The sequence below is a fragment of the Lontra canadensis genome, unplaced genomic scaffold (genome assembly GCF_010015895.1).
Source record: "Lontra canadensis isolate GAN:19392208 unplaced genomic scaffold, GSC_riverotter_1.0 scaffold2, whole genome shotgun sequence".
Lineage (NCBI taxonomy): Eukaryota > Metazoa > Chordata > Mammalia > Carnivora > Mustelidae > Lontra > Lontra canadensis.
In genome coordinates, this window is record NW_022630996.1 from 67,760,096 (window position 1) to 67,780,709 (window position 20,614).

General features: G+C 43.3%; 1 protein-coding gene across 6 annotated transcripts in view; it reads left to right on the plus strand.

Annotated features, from left to right (window-relative positions):
• The window catches only part of LOC116878485 (ATP-dependent translocase ABCB1), a 189,677-nt gene that overhangs the window by 158,178 nt on the left and 10,885 nt on the right, over positions 1–20,614 (plus strand). For 5 of the 6 annotated variants that reach the window (XM_032876047.1, XM_032876031.1, XM_032876040.1 and 2 more), the window contains 8 exons: positions 2,154–2,315; positions 6,785–6,961; positions 9,683–9,829; positions 11,499–11,603; positions 13,438–13,515; positions 14,612–14,695; positions 15,939–16,142; positions 19,677–19,777. In XM_032876047.1, the coding sequence (XP_032731938.1) occupies positions 2,154–2,315; positions 6,785–6,961; positions 9,683–9,829; positions 11,499–11,603; positions 13,438–13,515; positions 14,612–14,695; positions 15,939–16,142; positions 19,677–19,777 (1,058 nt within the window). Of the gene's footprint in view, positions 1–2,153; positions 2,316–6,784; positions 6,962–9,682; positions 9,830–11,474; positions 11,604–13,437; positions 13,516–14,611; positions 14,696–15,938; positions 16,143–19,676; positions 19,778–20,614 lie in introns of those variants that run through there. The other variant, XM_032876080.1, reaches the window with a different exon arrangement.

The following is a 20,614-nucleotide window of genomic DNA, read 5'->3' on the forward strand; positions in this document are numbered from 1 at the left end:
GTCTAACTATAATTCCTCTGGGCTTTTTTTTAATGTTGACATAGTATTAACCTATGGTTATCATAATATTAACATAGCCATTGTTAGCAATTTACTCATCACTATTAGTATCATGAATATGATTAGAATAATAAAATTATTTCCTACATGCCTCACCACACATAGACCAAGACATGCTACCTCCACATCGACAAATACATATGAACATTTTGGGGGGCCTAGGTACTAAAATCTGAACAGTCAGAAATGTTATCCAATAGATAACAATATTATCCAATAGATAACAATATTGTTATCCAATAGATAACAATAGCTCTAGTCTCTGTTTTTTTCTATGGTTTAACTCTTTTATACTTATTTAAACATATTAGTGTAAGGACTGATGGAGAAAGACCACATTATTTTTTTCCAGTTGATTAAACAGTTGGTCCATACCATTTATTGTACAATCTACCCTTTTCCTGACTGATAATGCCTTATTTATCATATACTAATTCTTAAATGTTTTATATCTATTTCTGGACTCTCTATTTTGGTTTATTGATCAAATTGCCTATTCACCGATAGCTTCCCCTGGATTCTATTTAATTACTATTTTAAGTAGTCTTTTATGTGTAATATCTGGTGAAGGTATTCCCCTCTCCTTATCTTCTTTTTCAGAATTTTCATGGCTATTCTTTGTTAATAAAAAATTGAGATATAACTCACATACCATGAAGTTCACCCTTTTGAAATGTACAAGTCACTGATTTTTAGTATACTCACCAAATTTTGCAACCATCACCACTAATTGCGCAAGATTTTCATCATCCCCAAAGAAAACCTTGTACCTGTTAATCAGCTCACTCCCCATTCCATACTCACCCCAGCCCTTGACAACCACTAAATCTACTTTCTGTCTCTATGGGTTTGCCTATTTTGAAAATTTCATATAAATGGAATCATACAATGCAGATCTTCTGTAACTGATTTCTTTCATTTAGTGTAATGTTTTCAAAGTCCATCCATAGTCAAGCCTGTATCGGAATGTCTTACCTTTTTATGGCCCAATGATATTCCATTGCATGGATGTACCTCATTTTGTTTATCCTTTGATTAACAGATGAACGTGTGGCTTGTTCCCACTGTTTGACTATTATGAATCTCAGCTGTCATTTTTAATTTGCATTTTAACTACTTATGTGAATTAAGCTATACTCTAATAACCATCCTAATCATGTGGTTTTATTGTCTCAGAGTAGGAGTGGTCTTAAGCTATAGCCTAAAGAGCTAATGAGTATCAAAAAGAATAACCTTGGGGCGCCTGGGTGGCTCAGTGGGTTAGGCCTCTGCCTTTGGCTCCGGTCATGATCGTGGGGTCCTGGGATCAAGCCCCTCATCGGGCTCTCTGCTCAGCAGGGAGCCTGCTTCCTCCCCTCTTTCTGCCTGCCTCTGCCTGCTTGTGATCTCTCTGTCAAATAAATAAATAAAATATTAAAAAAAAAGAATAACCTTCATAAATGATATAACATGAATAATTTGATGAGCACTTTTCAGGGTTAAAAGCCCATTGATAAACCCACCAAACCAACATGTGAGCTCACAGAACTACTTAACGGGACAATATGCAGATTTTTGCATGCACAACACTTACCTGGGGCACTTGTTAAAAAGCAAAGTTACTGGCCCCACTGCAGAGGTAGTGATGTAGACGGTCCCTGAACTATAATTTAAACCATGTGCTCCCCAAGTACATTTTCATCTAAATTGCTTACGTGCAGCACATCAGAATTACAGCTAAAATCAGGTTCCCCAAAACAAACCCTCCAGAAGTGCCCCGGAGAAGGCTGCATTTGACATAACCAACAAGGAAGGCTCCTCAGACAAGTATGAAAACACCTGAGAAAGGTCAGACCTTCTCTTGTTTTTTCTTGGGCAAGCCTACACTACCATGAGCCTCCAGAATTACCCCCATCTTCATATGGAGGAGTTGGCCTCCTTTCTGGTCCAGAACTCAAGCTTCACCTTAGCCTTCCATGGATGAGGGTGCCCACGTGCCCCGCCCGCAGGGGAATCTGCTCTCATCAGCTGCTAACACGTGCGTCCACTTGCGGAGCCGTGCGTGCTCCTGGGCCTGCTAAAGCCTGCAAGGTCGCGTCTGTCCTCCCTTTCAGGCAAGAGAAGGCCGGACCACCATTGTGATAGCCCATCGGCTGTCCACCATCCGAAACGCAGACATCATCGCTGGGTTTGAAGATGGTGTCATTGTGGAGCAAGGAAGCCACAGGGAGCTGATGAAGAAGGAAGGCGTGTACTTCAAGCTTGTTAACATGCAGGTATGAGCGTCCCAGGATTTTGTTTTCCGCTTCTCAGTAGGGTGTTCTTTGTATCATCAAAACATCAGGCAGCTAATGCCATGCTGAGAAATGGAAAGCTTCAGGAAGATACTGAAAGCGTAGGTCTGAAACTCGAATTCAGAATCAGCCAAAGAATCCTGAGAGAGAGAAAGGTGAGGGAGGAAGAAAGTAAAGGAAGGCATCAAAAACATTTCAAATTTATTCCTCAGGACAGAGATCCTTAATTGCCTGGGGAATGTGTTCAAGCTAGCAGGTCCTTTCCACTGTGAGACTAGGGACCATCGGAGAAGTGGCAAGAGCCAGAGATGCCAGGATCTCCATGGTTAGAGGAGGTCCTATGCGATTTTTAAAATGCTTCTTAGATCCTAACAAAACCAGGAGCAGGAGTCATGACTCTAGGAAGTGAATAGAGAGGTCTTCTTTTTTAAAAAATCATTCACTCTAGTTCCTGAAACAGGTAATATTGATAATTGTTGGTTTCTATTACAATTGTATTATGCTTACTTGTGCAACTTTGCAAAATAATTAAAAGCTAGAAATCGTTTTTCCATAAACATTCTATATCAAAGCAAAAGTTGGGTACTTAATTTCCAGTATTTCTCTAAGTATTTTAAGGTTATATTTATTTATTTGAGAGAGAGTGAGAGAGTGCGTGTGTAAGCATGAGAGGGGGCCAGGGTGGAGGTGGGCAAAGGGAGGGGCAGAGGGAGAGAATCTCCAGCAGAGTCTCCTCTGAGCTCAGGGCTCAAACTTACCCCCTGATCATGACCTGAGCTGAAATCAAGAGTCAGATGCTTAACCAGCTTCAGCAATTTATTACACATTATTATAATGGATTGCTGAGTACCCATTAAAATGTTGGCGTCCAGATGATCTATATCTGAAATGTTAAGAAAAAAAAATACCCATGCATATCCTAGTTATGGTTATATTTATAGAAGTATATACTTTTGCTTTGATATAAGAATGTTTATAGAACAACTATTTCTAGCTTAATTATTTTGCAAAGTTGCACAAGTAAGCATAATACAACAGTAATACAAACCAACAATTATCAATATTACCTGTTTTAGGAACTAGAGTGAAACTTTGGTTAGTGAAACTACCAAATGAAACGATGGAAAGTCTTACAACTCTTGCTTCAATTTGCCAGAGAAGGTTTTCCGGCAGGAGGGGAGGAATTATCGTGTTTTCACTAATTATTTCCATATGGCCTACCCATCACAGGATCTTCATCATTTCTCTCATTAAGAAAATAAGTTTAATGTTCCTTTAATTCAGTTTTAGTTTTCATTTTGTTAATGGTTCCTACGGCTCTGCAGTTTTGCCTGTCAAATGTGGTAACCACGGGGCGCCTGCGTGGCTCAGTGGGTTAAAGCCTCTGCCTTCCGCTCCTGTCATGATCCCAGCGTCCTGGGATCGGGCCCCGCATCAGGCTCTCTGCTCAGCAGGGAGCCTGCTTCCTCCTCTCTGCCTGCCTCTCTGCCTACTTGTGATCTCTATCTGTCAAATAAATAAATAAAATCTTAGGGAAAAAAAAAATGTGGTAACCACTTTCTCCCCTGGCTGGCCGCTTCCGTGCCCCGGAAGAAATGACCTTCTATTCCCACCAGCACTTAGGTTCGGAGGCCACCGAGGCCGCCAAGAGGATAAGGACAGTTCTGACGTTTCTATATTGTCCTCCTTTCTTTCCTAGGAAAGAAATAGCCTTTCTTTCCTAGAAAAAGAGGTACAATTGAAGACTGAACAGTGTCCTGTGATAGAAGAGGCTTGTCACCAAGTAAGCAGTAGTTTCAGCAAGTCCTTCCTGGTTCACTGAGGAGAGCATGCCCCAAGATGACCGCTCATGTTGCCACCAGCTCTGACAGTCTGTGATTCTTAGTCCCCTTGAACTTGGCCACCTTGGCACTCACACGTTTCCCACTTCGGGCTTACACTTTGCCTCACCATTTATTTGTTGGTGCTGGTGCAGAGATGGAAGAAAGAGCTTCAGTGAGCCTGGGTGTTCACTAAATGCTCACACCAACATGCTGCTTTTGCCTCTAGTCCCAAAGACTGACCAACCTAGTGTCAGGAAAACCTTGTCTCGGTTTTGTTTTTAAGTAGAATGTTCATTGCTTTTTCATTAGGTAGACTCTTGGCTCTTCGTTGTTTCTTTTAAATGTATTTTTTTTTCCTGATTATAAATGTAATGCCTTATTTTTAAAACTCCAAGCATTAAAAAAAAAAACAAAAACTCAAACATGAATACCTTAGAAATTTGAGAGACTCCTATAATTCAAATCCTTGTTGATAAGCACTACCAGTCACTTGGTATTTATTTTTCATCTTTCCTAACCTAAAAGAGTTAAACCTAATTTCCAGATTTCTTGCATTATTTATGAGATTATCTTTTCACATGTTCATTGGCCATTTGTGGTTTTTCCTCTGTTAAAGCATCTTTTCCTATTTTAGGCCATTTTTCTGTTGGGTCGTTCGTGATATTGACTTATAAGAACTCCTAGCATAAAGAGGAAATACACTCTTGCATGTATTAGAGATATTTTTCCTGCTTTTTTTCTCTCTCTCTTTTTTTTTTTTAAGAGGGAAGGGGGAGAGAAAAAGTACTCATGTGAGCACATGTACACGTGCATGTGAGATGGGTAAGTGGCACAGGGAGAGAGAGACTCTCAGGCAGATTCCCCCCTGAGCACGGAACATGTCACAGACTCTATCCCACTACCCTGAGATCGTGACCTGAGAAGAAATCAAGAGTCGGATGCTTAATTGACTGAGCCACCTGTGTGCCCCCGCTTTGTTCTTTTAATTTCACTTTGTAGTTTGTTTGGCTACCATTAAAAAAAGAAGGAAGGAAGGAAGGAAGGAAAGAAAAGCAAAAACTTTAAAATCATATGTAATTATATTATCTTTTTTTCCCCCCTTCATATGTTCAGGATTTGGAGTTGTTTTTAGAAAGGCTATTCACCCATATTTTCTTTCAACATTTATTGTTTTACTTTTCATAATTAAATATTTGAGCCAGCTGAGGTATATTCAGGTGTAAGAAATAAGGGCTATCGGTTTTAAATAAATACTTTTCATCACCTGGTAAAAGTGGCCATTTTGACTTTGGAGCTCGGTGAACTCAGCACCCACCAAATGAGGGCTTCAGGTAAGGCACAGAAAAAACTATTAAGGGAGAGAGAGAGGGATTCTTCATTTAGTTACAGAAGGCTAAAATCAGAGTGGGCTTATTGGGAGAACTGTTCATTTTGATGGCCCCTTTGATAGCATAGAGAAGATAACAAAAGAAGGGAAAAGAAGAGGCATTCACAAGAGGTGGTCCAGTTTGACTTGCCATGAACTAGAATTTGGGGGGGCCAGGCATGAGCGTATGATGAGGACCTGTGGAAGATTTTTTGAGCTGGGATGTGATTTGAGCACAACCGCTCTTTAGGAAAATAAATCTGGTAACAGTGTAGGAGTGGATGGAAGTGAGGACACAGGAATCAGAAGACTAGGGCTTTAGGTTGGTTTGGGTCGGGAGATTGTGGAAAACAGCTCCAATTATAAGCAAGCAAAGAAGTCCACCATGCAGAACCGCAGAACGCGTCACTGGCCTGTGGTTCAAGGCACGTGGGTGATGTTCTGTCGGGTATCAAAAGCACAGCTGGAATGCTAGTATGGGGTAATATGCAGAGCTCTCGAGAGGCTGCTGTAGGTGCAGTAAGGCACTCATCATAGGCTTGGGTGGGGGGACAGGACCTGAAGAAAAGGAGCAAGAACATGACATCACGACAGTAACTCAGGTTCTGGATAAACCATTAAGAGTTTTAGACTCAAAGTTAGCCGCCAGCAAGGTTGGCTTGATGTTCCTCACCAGGCATTGAGCTGGAGGTTGGAAAATTTCCCTGCCCCCTTTAAGGAGAGAATTGATCCCACTGAAGCTTAGCCTACAGGTGGGGTCACCTGAGGTGAGATGAGTCTGAGCGGGGATATAAGAAAAAATATGAATGTACTCAGCCAGTCAGGGAAAGCAGTTTAATTGCCTCCCATGGGGAGTGACCAGCTTTTTCCTTGTTTGTAGCTTTAGAAATTACCCTCGGGAATAGTTCTATTCTTCTTCCCGCTGGTGGTGGTCATGAATTGTTCCCTGCATTCTTGAGTGCAGAGAAAATTCCTGTGTACCTGCTGGATGATGGAAAACTTGCCTTTTAAATTTTAGGAAATACTTTTATTCTTCAGTTTTTATACTGTTCAAATGAGATTTAGCTTTTGTGTCCTCTTAACACAACTTCTCTGTGTTGAAACACTTCTTGACTGTCTTAGAGCTAGTCTTGATTGAGAAGCTGTTAGGAAATGGACAAGTCGTGGCACATGTAATATTCAATATGGCTTTATGGGTCTAAATTTGGGTTATATCCATCTGAAGACACACACAAGTACACAATTTAACATTTTCTTTTCAGACGTCAGGAAACCAGGTCCAATCAGGAGAATTTGACCTTGAACTAAATAATGAAAAGGCTGCCGCGGATATGACTCCAAATGGCTGGAAATCTCGCCCCTTTAGGAATTCTACTCGTAAAAGCCTTAGGAATTCACGGAAGTATCAGAATGGCCTTGATGTGGAAGCCAAAGAACTTGTAAGTTGTTTTTCACTTAAATCTTTTGTGGTAGAGTTCTGCTGTTAAAATTCCTACCTTTGCCAGTATATTGCAGGCACAGATGATTGATTCCTACTCTGAATCTACTTTTCCTTCCTGGAAAAAAAGGAAATTTGAACTTTTAAATGCATTTTGCAATGAATTAAAATCAATTCCAATTAAAAGTGGATTTCCTGTTTTGGGGGGATAGATTGAGAAAACTAGGCTTTGTGTTTAGATGCTTAAACGTACATATTCCATTCATCTTTGAGATCCAGAGATGAAGCTCCAGTGAAAGGCCCTGATCTCTGCATTCTGTTAGGAACGATTACCTCTGATGGTCTATGCTGAAAAGCCAGAATAACATCAGTTTAAACAAATGAAGAGTTTTCATTTCTTTCACCAAAGAAAGCCTCAGTGGTAAGAAACCCAAGGCTAGCGTGGTGGTGTCCCCATAGTTCCCTTGGATTCATGCTCCTCTCATTCTTATCTCCACTATGCTTGCGTGTGACCTTCGTCCTCAAGGATCTAAAAGGGCTTCTGAAGCTCCAGCCATAACAGCCATAGTCCAAACAGCAGGAAGAAACAAAGAGATTTTCCAGAAGTTCCAGACATACTTTACTTACATGTCCTTGGCCATAAATTAATCCCATGGCCATACCTAGCTACAAGGGAGGGTAAAAAAATTGAATCTTTTTACTGTATGCATTGCCACCCTAAATTAGATTGGAATTATCTTACTAAGGAAGGGGACAGAATGTCGAGAAATAGCAAAATTCTATGTTATTTAACTCTTCCCACCTGAAGACTTGTGATATTCAAGTTAACTGAAACTTTTATAATTGCAAGGGGGAATCCATTCTAAGAAAATGTATTTCCTTATTTCAAGAAATTGTTTGAAAATACACTTGGATGTTATTTGATAAAGGTGGCTTATTTTTACTCCCGTGTCGGCCCGAAGAAACTCATCCTACTGAGAGTTCACTGCTCTGGTTTTCTCTGCCCACAGTATTTACTGCAGAGATTACAAGAGCTCTCTTAAAGGTCTTCATCTTGGTATATTTATGGAAAGAAAAGTAACAATTACACTATCGAGTTAAGTTGCTTTATCTTAAGTAAGATAAACAATTCCCATCTACCACCCCCCCTTTGGCTATGGAAGTATCCACCTTTTGTCTTCTCATTTATCTTCAGAGCTATGCTGCTAAGTCTTGAGAGTCTGGCATTTCGGAGGACCACTTCTCTTCTCTTGAAGAATTGCACAAAGAGGGGGAGGCAGGACATGCCAATCAACAAGATTGTCCCAAGTACCATCAGAGAGGGTTTGACAATGTGCCCAAGGAGAGAGGGGAATTAAGTGTGATGAGAGGGATCTGGGGAGACCTGTTTTTGTGTGTTGAAAAGAGTAGTCTGGGGAAAGGGCTCATTTATCCGGTTGGAGACCAGGACTTAAAGATTATGCTAACTAGGGAAGAAAATAAAATGAGAGAGAAGAAATAAAAGAAGTGAAATGAAAAGAAATAAGAGAAAGAAAAAAGAAAATACAAGGAAAATACCAAGAAAAGAGGAGAAAATACAAAGAAAATGGGTGACTTGAAAAAAGAGAGCTGAAAACAACCTACCACCATGTTCTCTGTGTCCTAGAGACCAAACGTGATCTCTGTAAACGACCATAAAGCTATGGGATTCCACAGGCACCTTTTGCATCTAGTTTAATTCTAAAGGAGAATATTCCGACTATAGAGGTAGTTTATGTGACCTAAATCCTTCCTGTTTGAGCAGACATGGAGTTTGACATTTGCTGAGACTCTGGTGCGTGCCAGGTATTGGGATAGTTTCTACGGATATGAAGATGTACAGTCTTCACCTTTAAAATCAGAACTCCTGGGTGCCTGGGTGGCTCAGTGGGTTAAAGCCTCTGCTAGACTCAGGTCATGATTCCAGGGTCCTGGGATCAAGCCCCATATCGGGCTCTCTGCTCAGCAGGGAGCCTGCTTCCCTTCCTCTCTCTCTGTCTGCCTCTCTGCCTACTTGTGATCTCTGTCAAATAAACAAAATCTTTAAAAAAAAAAAAATAAAATCAGTACTCCTATATTAGAAAAAGAGGCATATAAATACATAAGAAAAAAATTACAAAACAAGCTAAGCTTTGAAACAGGAGAAGCCTGCCAAGGACCAGTGATAAAAGGGAATGGGATAATTGATTGGGTTTTATCAGTTAGGACCCTGTGCCAGAAAAAGGCAGCACTGGACAGGGTTCTGGGGGTGAGGAGACGAGGCCTGTGTTCTCAAGTTAATAATGGTATCCTACATTTGTGGGGATCTTTATCCATCTGCTCATGGGTATTGTCTCATTTGACCCCACTATCATCCCTGAGTGGAGTTGGGACTTGAACACCAGAGTGTTCCGTGCCTGGGTCTTGCCTCGTCTCCCTCTGCTGAGGCTGGAACAGAGATGGGCTGATAAAACCATGGAGACCGCTTCTTGGGTGAATAACTCTCGCCCAGCTTATGCCGTGTAATCACTGGCCACTGTTGGGATTTATTAACGAACTGTCTCACTCTTCAATGGTTGCATGTGGATGGGTCATCTCTGCGCCTCATCTGCAAGTTCCTCGAGGGCAGTGCTGTCCTTGTCTACACACTCCGCTGACTGTTGTGTCATCACCAGCTGGTCCTGACCTGTCTGTATTTGTGTGCGTATGTGTGTGTGTGCTCTAGGATGAAAACGTGCCACCGGTGTCTTTTCTGAAGGTCTTGAAATTGAATAAGACGGAATGGCCATACTTTGTGGTCGGCACAGTGTGCGCCATTGCCAACGGGGCCCTGCAGCCGGCCTTTTCCATCATATTCTCAGAAATGATAGCGGTAAGTTTGCAAACATCCCTCGGGAGCTTGAATTGAATCCGTTCTCATGCCAGCGTCACCCTTGGGTCCGTTTTGGAGTAAAGCAGCCTCAAATTAAAGTACGCCCAACTTTTTAATTCCCTTTTGAGGAAAGCCGTGAGGCAAAAGAAAAATTAGCCTTTCGACCCATGCCAAGTTAGGATATTAATGACATGGTAAGTTAAAAAAAAATAACTGTTGGAGGCATTGACTTGTGTGTCTGCACTGGGGTGAAACTGAGGTCAGGCATTCCCCCTCTGCCTGCCCCTGGAGGGGAGATGCGTGCTCATAGCATGGCTGGGGGGTGGGGGGTGAAGGAAGGGCAGGCTCGAGTCGCAGCCTCTGAGAGGCCAGATGCTCAGGACGGGCCGGCTCGCCACTTCTCAGCTGTGCAAACTTGGGCTAGATGCTGTCCCTCCTAGGGCCTCCGTTCCTTCATCTCTAAAATAATCCTGCCTCCGAGAAGGCTGAGGCTGGAAGGAGATGGCACAGGCCACTCTAAGGTGAAACACTGAAGAGCGTCTGCTCTGATGTGAGCTTTCAAGAAGCAGTAGCCACTCATCACTGTTGGAATAATCCTTCCAAGGCCTGGGGAGTCTGAGACCCAGAAGATTTATCCAATTGTTAACTTCGGTGGGGGATAATTGTAGGAACTTTCCAGAAATAGCTAAGCCTCTCTCAAACCCACCATTTATATTGTGTGGTCTTAGTCAACCTCTGACATCGTTGGAGAGACTTTCTTGTTCAGATGAATTACTCTTCATCGTTGTTACAAGTTTATTGTACTTGCATTGGACATTGGTCTGCAAGTAAGAGCACAAGCCAAACAGTTAACAAATTACCTAGGACCCTCCAGATATTTTAAAATGAGAAAGCATGGCTTTCTAATGGCTCCCTTGCCATTCAGGACCTGTGTGGACTGTATTGATATGTGGGGGCCTCTCCTGTGTGCCAGATGCTGCTCCGGGCACTGGAAATCAGGTAGAGAATGAAGCAAGACCAGCCCTCAAAGCAGTTACTTTGTCCTAGGACAGACACGGCACACACAGGAAACAAACACAGAATGTGTCACGGGATAGCAGGTGTTAGGCAGGACCTGGCAACGGGGGAGCTGGCGCTGGAGGTGCTGTTTCGGGTTGGGGGGTTGGGAGCCGCTGTGGAGGGAGGGGAGCAGGGCTGGGACCTATTGAGAAGGAGCTGGGGCAGAGGGAACAGTGAGTGCTGGGGGAGAGGAACAGACGCCAAAATGTGCGACCACGCGCGTTCTGCCCACGATGCCTCAGCCCACGTTAATAACCACACGTTCCTCAAATTCGCCACAGGAAGGAGAGTGGTTCTCAGCGGGCTGGGGAGTGGGGATGGGGAGAGTTACCGTTGATGGAGTGCAGAGTTTGAGTGCGACGTGCCGCAGAAGTTCTGGATGCAGGTGCTGGTGAAGGTGGCATCACACTGTCAGTGAGCTTCATGCCACTGCATTGGATACTGAAAAATGGTCATAAAGGTAAATTTTTTGTTATAGATATTTGGCAATAAACACCCCCCCATATGTTCAAAACCTAGTGTTTCAATTGTGATGCTCAAGCCATTATTTGTGGGAAGAGTGAAGAGGACCATGTAATCCGAGTAGGCATTTTTAAATGTTCTTTTGTAGGTTTTTGGACCAGGGGATGATGACGTGAAGCAGCAGAAATGCAACATGTTCTCATTGCTTTTTTTAGGTCTGGGAATTATTTCCTTTTTCACTTTCTTCCTTCAGGTAGGTACCTATGATTCCATCTTCTCAGCAAGTCTACATTCCATTAGAGAATATAAATTTATCTATTAGCTAGATTTGCATTCCTTATCACTATACATTAATTACCAGTTCACCAAACCCTAATGGAGCTTCCAATTCTTAGACTGAAATGAATTGCAGGGGCTCCTGGGTGGCTGAGTCGGTGGAGCGTCTGCCTTTGGGTCAGGTCATGATCTCAGGGTCCTGGGATTGAGCCCCACGTGGGGCTCCTTGCTCACTGGGGAGCCGCCTTCTCCCTCTGCCTACCACTCCCACTGCTTGTGCTCTCTCTTTTCCGGACAAATAAATGAATAAAAGCTTTAAAAAGATGCAGTCTGCGAGGCTCTTCCAGAGAGCAGTGTCCTGAAGCAGAGGGAATCCTGACTCCCCCGTGTGCTAACTTCTGTAACGTTCCAGGTTTGCCCCCAGCAAACATTCATTACAAAGGAAAAAGAGACTTGAATTCATAAAAGGATGTAAGTGCCAGTTAAATTCAATATAAACTAGGGGGAAAGAGTCCGTACAACAGTATTTGCTCTTCTGTTGTGACTCAACATGAAGTAATTTCTCTGATCTCTTCCTCCTTGATGGACGAACTCTGAAAGAACGTGTGTCCTACGCATTTAGACACTGTGGCCCCAGCCACAGTGAACTTGTCCACCTCGCTCTGTTTATCCTCTTGCACCTAGACTCGTAGTCCATTTCTTCTATCTGTATCTCAGCACCACGCGGACCTTTCCAACACAGGCCATTAAGTCAGCAAAATGAGCTTTCCTAGTCCCATCCAGCGCACTTGTCTTCTGTTGTCGTTGAATGGATGGCAAAAGCAAGACAAACATTGTCTTCAGAAATTGTTGCCTTACTAATCGCAGCTCTGTTCTCCAGTCCAGCCCAGGCCTTGGCGTATTTGGGGAGTGGAGCTGGATTTATAAATGAGTTTTGGAGCCTGGGACACCAGTGGGATGGTGCACAGAACTGCTGTGCCCACACTGGCCTTGAGCGAAGCAACAGCCAAGGGAGGAGGAGACCAGAGTCATCAAGCCAGTGTTGGACACTTGGGGCTGGTGCCTCCCCAGGCCCTGAGCACTGTCCTCCTGGCTTCCTAAAGACTCCTGATGTGTCCTCCCCCCAGCACCCCACACCCACACCGCACCGACACTCCGTGTGCCTATAGGCTCCCACCTATCCCAGAGGCCCTGGAAGCAGGCCCAGCTGGAGACATCCGGGCTTCTCTTCAGTTGGAACAATGGTGTAACTTAGAAAGAGGGACATTTTCTGGCAGGGATGCCTGCTGAGGAAGAATAATAGTCTAATTGTTCCCCAGTCTGAGCGTAGGTGGAGACTTGACAGAGAACCAGCAAACTCCTTTCATTTGGAGCTTGATCCTACGGACCTCCTCCTTCCCTCTGCCCTCCACCCTCCCCTACAGGAGCCAGAATGTATTCCTGGACAGAGTCATGTTCCTGTTTCCAACCATCTGAAGTATCAGCAACACAGAGTTATAATTATATATGGTATTGTCCTTACTGAGATGCTGTCCTTAAAGTCTGGAAAAGGAAATAGAATGTTTCAGAAGCCAGAGCTGGACCTTTGTAAGGCTTCTGGCATTAGGCTTCTTTCTGCATGCTCATGATTGCGTAGCACATGAATTTGAAGTTGAGACTTCAAATTAGCGTTTGGTCATAGACTTGTGTTACCTGAATGGTGGATTAATATGTAAGTCACCTAAAAAGCAATGTGAATGTACCTACTTGGGTCAGAATCCTGATGATCCAAAGGGACAATAGGTTTTTTTGTTTGTTTTTATCTCAACCAGGGCTTCACATTTGGGAAAGCTGGCGAGATCCTTACCACCAGGCTTCGGTCGTTGGCGTTTAGAGCAATGCTGAGACAGGTAGGCATGTGCGCTGGAGAACGCCCTCGGTTTGGATTTCTTGCGCTCAAAGCCCATTTCTGTTTGGAGTGTGCTGTAGTTAACGTCTATGCCTGCCCGCCCCACCCTTGCATTCCTGCAGGGACTGGCGGGGGTGCCCTGCACACCATCCTGGGCTTGGAATGTCCCAAGTCTTCTCAGGGATCTCAGTGGAGTAGGCTTCATTTAGGTGGCTTTTTGGGCTTATTTTGCCACTATTTCTATCCACATGGATACCGTCTTTTCAAGGACCTGTGGTTCTTCTCTGGATTCTCTGCAGGCCCTAGCAAGGCATTTGAGACTCCACGGTATCTTTTAACAAAGGAAAAGGTGGTAATATTCATGATTGATTCTGCTAATCCTTTCCCCAAATGTTGGTAACTGGGTTTTGGTTTTGTCTTATTTGGGCTCTGTTTTCGTGTTAATTCACCTGTTAGTTCACTCAGTCCTTACCAACTCTGTACCGGTATGCTAGTAGCTGGGACGATAAGGTGCATTATCTACCCTTTTAAGAAGTCCACAGTCTGGTGCAGGACATGGGGGGAAATGTGCAAATTTCAATTCTCTGTTTTTATAGAGAGGCCTTCAGAGAGGCTCAGAACATTACCCATACACTTGGCAGGATTTGATTATATTCCTGCTCTATAAAAGAGCCCATAGCAGGTATCCTATTTGGAACATGTCTGAGTTTACAAACTATTTTCCAGTGTCTTTTAAGTGTTGCTATGTAGGGAAAATTATTTTCTATGAAACTAAAAGATGCATGGATGAGTAGCCTATAGTTAAAATCATTTTTAACAAACAACTTTTCAATTCTTATTTAAAAAAACAACTACACATGGTGAGAAACCAGGGCTGATTTTCTTATGCCTAGAAGGTTCAAGAATTGGGTTGAGCATAACCCAAGTGTGCCTGTGCACAGCAGGGATTGGGGATCTGCACTGAATGTCACTTCTCCCCTAACTCCAGGGCCAAGTTAGGTGTGGGTATCTCCAGCACTAAAGGTTGTGGAGGTTTCATCTACTTTACTCTGCTTGTTTTAATTTTGAACTCATTTAAAGGTGTGTTTGTGCCACAGGACATGAGCTGGTTTGATGATCATAAAAACAGTACTGGTGCACTCTCTACCAGACTTGCAACAGATGCCTCCCAGGTCCAAGGAGTATGTAGACTTCATTCTATCACTTTTTATTGTGGGTTTTTGTTGTTGTTATTGTTTTTAAGATTTTATTTATCCATTTGAAAGACTGAGTAAGCCCTGGGGGCGTGCGTGGAGCAGAGGGAGAGGGACAAGAAGACTCCCTGCTGAGCTCTGAGCCCTCCAGCCATGGGGGGCTTGATCCCACAACTCTGAGATCATGACCTGAGCTGAAATCAAGAGTCGGATGCTTTAACCAACTGAGCCACCCTGGTGCCCCTTGAACGTGGTTTTGAATGAACATACGGCATAGCTGCTTAAGTGCAGGTGCTTTCAGCCAGAAATCACAGAACTCAAACTGACCTGAACAATAAAGAGGAAGGTTGGACTTCAGGGTTGATTGATTCGTTGACTCAAAAATGTCATGAAGGACACAGGTTCCCTGTGGTTGTGGCTCTGAGCTTTTAGTCCTCAGAGGTGGCCTCACCCTAACGCTCCTTCCCTCGTGGCCCCAGGATGGCTGCTGGCCACAAACAGAATGGTCCAGTGAGACCGCCCCTACCCATACCTCAACCGCCAAACCACCACCTTCCCTTAAAACTAAGACTTTGAAAAAATAAAATTAAAAAAAAATAATTAAAAAAAAACAAAAAAAAAACAAAAACAAAGACTTTGGCTAATTTGGGTCATTTGCCCAAATCTCCACAGATTACCATCTCTGGGGACTGCCACTTCCCCCAAAGCCAGAGACAGAAGGCAGTGTCCAGTGCATCGGCCCCCCTCCTTTTCTGAGCCCTACAAACAGTAGTTCAGCTCCATGTATGGTTGGTGGCAGACGGTCTCTTAGGACAGATCCACTTTGTAGCGGATGGTCTCTTCGGCTGGGGGGCTCAATTTCCCCCTTATACATGTGCTGCAAAGTGTTCTTAAAATGACCAGAGTATACTAGGGTTGGTTTCCTCTTTAAATGTTACCTTTGTGCCCACGTACCTGTGCCCCAACCTCCTCTCCCAAAACCCAAGCTGCTGGCCTGGTTTTGTCGGGCAGAACTGGTGTGCGCAGTTCAGGAATAAGAACCACCGGGCACGAGCAGAGAAAAACCTGCAGGGCCTCACGAGCCAGGCACCGGGGTGTTGGGTTGACTGCAGGAAAGGGAGCCAACGTAAGCCAGGCCCGCAGCTCTCTCCTCTTCTGACCGGGAAGCCTCAGATGGCAGCTTACACATTTACGACTTACAGCACAGTTCCCTCTGTGTTTGCTCTTGCAGGCCACGGGGATGAGGTTGGCGTTAGTTGCACAGAACACAGCTAACCTTGGAACCGGTATCATCATATCCTTTATCTATGGTTGGCAACTGACCCTCTTGCTGTTAGCAGTTGTTCCCATCATTGCTGTATCGGGAATTGTTGAAATGAAACTGTTGGCTGGAAATGCCAAAAGAGATAAAAAAGAACTGGAGACTGCTGGAAAGGTGGGTCACGTAAGCTTCAGTGAGTATAAGTAGTGCTTTTAGACGTGTGTTTTAATGTTGTACTTGATTTAGTCCAAAATGCATGATTGGGTTAACTAAATGTTCTCCCTACAACTGATAACTGTCACCACAGTACAGGATATTTACTGTAATAATAATGCCTGTAACTTGATGATGGGATAATTAATTGAAGGCTCTAAGCCTGTCAAAAAGCACTTTATGTGTGGTTTTTATAATTCCTGAATATCCGAAGTCCCTTTTCCCTTTGATTTAATAACACAGTCTCATTGTTGAGATGAATGTCACCCCTATGTTACACAAGGAGTCCTTAGGGCAGAGACTGTAAGTGAATTGTTTAATTGCTGGTCCTTGGGAGATCATTCCTTCCTTCTTGGTTGTGATGGCTACTGTTAAGGTGGGTAGCCCCCAGATGGCAGTAAATGCTTCTGTTGGTGGTTCTAACTATTGTGGCATTTGGGCAAACACTTGTGTTTGGTCTGTGCCCATTCTGGTGTTAAATACATGGTCCACCTCATTACACTCTCACAGTAATCCCATGAGGCAACTATTATTGTTATAAATGGGGAACTTGAGAAACTGGGTGAAGGCATGGCTGGGATTCAATTTCTAGCTTAACTTCAAAGCTCTTTTTTTTTTTTTTAAAGATTTTATTTATTTATTTGAGAGAGAGACGGTGAGAGAGAACATGAGTGAGGAGAAGGTCAGAGGGAGAAGCAGACTCCCCATGGAGCTGGGAGCCCCATGCGGGACTCGATCCCGGGACTCCGGGATCATGACCTGAGCTGAAGGCAGTCGTCCAACCAACTGAGCCACCCAGGCGTCCCAACTTCAAAGCTCTTTACTCTGTAGTCTCTTCATATGTATTGAAATGTATTTAAATCTAGAGAGAAACATTTTATTTATGTGTACATGCATTTAAATATTTAAACTACAGCCCAGAGTATTTTTACTTACTTGTGTCAGTATTATCCTTTATTGACACGTGAGGAGACAAAGCGACACTGATAAAAACTGTGAAAGTTTCTGCAGGTGACAAAGCCCTTTCGCACCTCAGGGCAACCACCTTTTTCAGAAGGGAGAACTGTCAGTAGCTAGAATGAAGATCACATTTTCTTAAATCAGTTATATGACTCTAGTTAAGAGAACAGTCTTAACTCTATTTAAAATGGCTAATAACACTGAAAGTATCAGAATTTTGGCAGGAGTAGGACAGTTAGAAATGAGCTTGTGGCAAATGGGACATAGCCTCTTGGATTTTTAGTCTTGGTCTTGCTAGTCACGGCATGGGATACTGAAGATCTCCAACTTCTCTGGTCCTCCCTTCACACTTGAATGAAGTGGGAAACTGGGCTCATGTCCCGTGTTCCTTCCAGCTAATACCCTCATTCTAAGAATCTGAGAATAACTCCGAGGGAACAAAATTATTTTTAATAGCCACTTAAATCTAACAAGCTTTTTTTTTTTTTAATACAGTGTGAGAGATTGGAAATTGTAGGTGTCGATTGTTAGCAGTCAATCATAATTCAATTTTGTTTACTAAGTCAGCTCTTGATATAACACAGAATGAGGGTTAGAAAGAAGGTCCTGGAATTCTCCCCACCCCCATCACTGTCCTATGTTTTTTGTGTTTTCAAAAGAAAAAGCTCTTATTAACCTGGGTGCAGATAAATCACGGTTAAAGTACATCAGGGCCTGGGATCCGTTCCCATTTTCATTCTTCATAAAGGGCTTGGTAATGAAGGTGTTCACTCCTTGGCTGGTAAGGAGGTAGGGCATGTTTGCCTTTAACCCTCCTGGATTCAGGCCCTGCGTCACATGAGATGACAGCCCTGCTGAACCAGGACGAGCCCTTCGAGCAATTAATCCAGAACCAGAAAATCTGGAGTTGAATGTGAAGTCATTAACAACTAGCTTCTCCCTGTATACGTTACAAAGATGGGGAAGCAAAAACGAATAATGGGTTGAGAACACATGCTGGGTGTCAGATAGCCTGATAAGGAATCCTTGTCTTTACTTATTAACTCTAGGGTTAATAAGTTAGAAGCTGCTGAGGCAAGTTCTTTGACTTCTCAGTTCCTTCAGCTGTGACAAGAGGATAATACTGATCTCACAGGGTTGTGTGAGGCCAAGTGGGAGCCCATCCATGAAGCAGAGACTAGAAACTCACTAGTGTGCTCCAGGCTGGCTCTCGTTGCTGTTGGGTTCTTCATTTCTGACTGAAGAGAGAAAGTTGTTCAGCCTGAGGTAGCAAATATCTCGCCTTAGTCTTGTGACAGAAGCTGAGAACTGAGGTATAAAGTCTTAAAGCTGAGGGAAAAAAAAAAAAAAAAAACATAAAACTAAAATCTGATGCTCTTTGTGTTCACGGGTTTAGAGAAGTTAGCTAGAGAACCAGGCTTTAAACTTCACAGCTCAGTCACAGGCCATTAACATTATTAGTCCAGGACAGTTTGGCTGGAAAAGTCAGAAAACTGCTCTGGCTGGTTTGGGTATAAAGGAATTTGAGGTAAAGATGCACAGAACTGCAGGGAATACAGATGGAGAATATTCCTGTGAAGTCACAGGCTCTCAGAGCCACACACTCCATTGGGGTGGAGTTCTCTCCATACCCTTGTCCTGTTCCTTACCTGCTGAGGATTCGGACCTGCTGCCTCTGCATACCCAGCGTGGCTCCCCAAATGGAGACCTTCCTCTCGGAGTCCACACAACCTCTGCATTCAAGCAGTGGCCTCCATCCAAGTCCAGAAAAGGGATGAGTCTGGTGTCCATCCCTGGCTTAAGCAGGGACTGGAGGCAGGGCCATGTTGTTTATAGTTGGGATCTTCGTACCAGCTATGACTGGCCAGTCTCTCTCAGGAGGGATATGTGCCTGGAGGAAATGACTGGCTCCTCCAAGGGGTCTTTAGAAATCATGTAGCCTAATGCCCTCTTTTAGGACCCTACCCTGTGAAGAAAGCAAAGCCACCCAAGGCTGTGGCAGAGCCAGTCAACTGACTGACTGGTGGCAGGGCTGGGAATAAAATCTGGCTTCTGGTATCCAGGCCACCGTGCTTGGTCTCAACATGTCAGTCTCGCTGGGCATATGAGCACCCACCCACTATATTTGGTACAACCAGATTTGCTTTTAAGATGGGCAGCTCTGCCATAGAGCTCATCTTGAAGAATACATTATGTCTTTGCTTTCAAAACCGAAGGAATTAAAAACCTGTCAACATAACCTCAGGATTCCTCTAACAGAGCCCTAACGTTTCTAATTTTTTTTTTTTAAGATTTTATTTATTTATTTGACAGAGATCACAAGTAGGCAGAGAGGCAGAGAGAGAGAGAGGAGGAAGCAGGCTCCCCGCAGAGCAAAGAGCCTGAGGCGGGGCTCGATCCCAGGACCCTGGGATCATGACCTGAGCTGAAGGCAGTGGCTTTAACCCACTGAGCCACCCAGGCACCCCCGTTTCTAATTTTCATGATCCAGGAGTAAAAGCCCCACTTCTAACCAAGATCTGTTCTACGTTACAGATTGCAACAGAAGCAATAGAAAATATTAGGACAGTTGTGTCCTTAACCCAGGAAAGAAAATTTGAATCGATGTATGTTGAAAAATTGTATGGAGCTTACAGGTAATGAACATGAATGATTGTTATTAAGAACCCAGAGCTTTCCTGAGGCTTAATAATTGTTCCCAAAAGATAATAAAACTTCTGCTAAAAAAAAAAAATGATAAGGCTGAAGGATGACATATTTTTCAATAGCTCATTGAGAAAAAGTAGCCGTTGGATGCAGTTGGAGTATAGGATTGGGTTTTTACATCTCTTATAAAAAGAGCAGAGGGGCTCTCTGAGATGGAACAGGTGCAGAGGACACGCCAGTGTGTGCTCCTCTATTTGGCTAGAGCGTCCCATGTGTTCTCTGGATGAGGACGAGATCAAGTCTACTCAGAAAACCCACACATAGCCTACTTAACTGGTTCACAATTGACCAATCTAAGAAACTCCAAGAGGCACAACTGGCCTCTTGCTTATAAATGAATATATTTCAACACTAACAAAATTGAACACAACTTAGAATACAGCTTTGCAGACTAGCACAGTAGCCTGAATGCTTACAAATTTGAGAAAGACATAGTGACATTTTGATTGTATTCCATCTCATTAGCTATATATACTCCATGAGATGATACTTTTCTTCCCATTTGATGTCAACATATATGTAACATGTATATATGTGCCATTACCTAAGACTTAGGGTTGATTTGTACTTCAAGGGAATGAAGGAGGAGCTAATTTTTAATTTGATTATAATTTAAAGATGGAAGAGCACTGCAGATTGAGTAATTTTAAGTAATGTAACCACACTCACATCATGTGAGTTAAAATATCCAAATCAGTAATAGTTTGAAGTTTTCCAGAGTCTTTCCAAATGCTTTCCTTCTAATCTGGGAGTAAATAAATCACTGT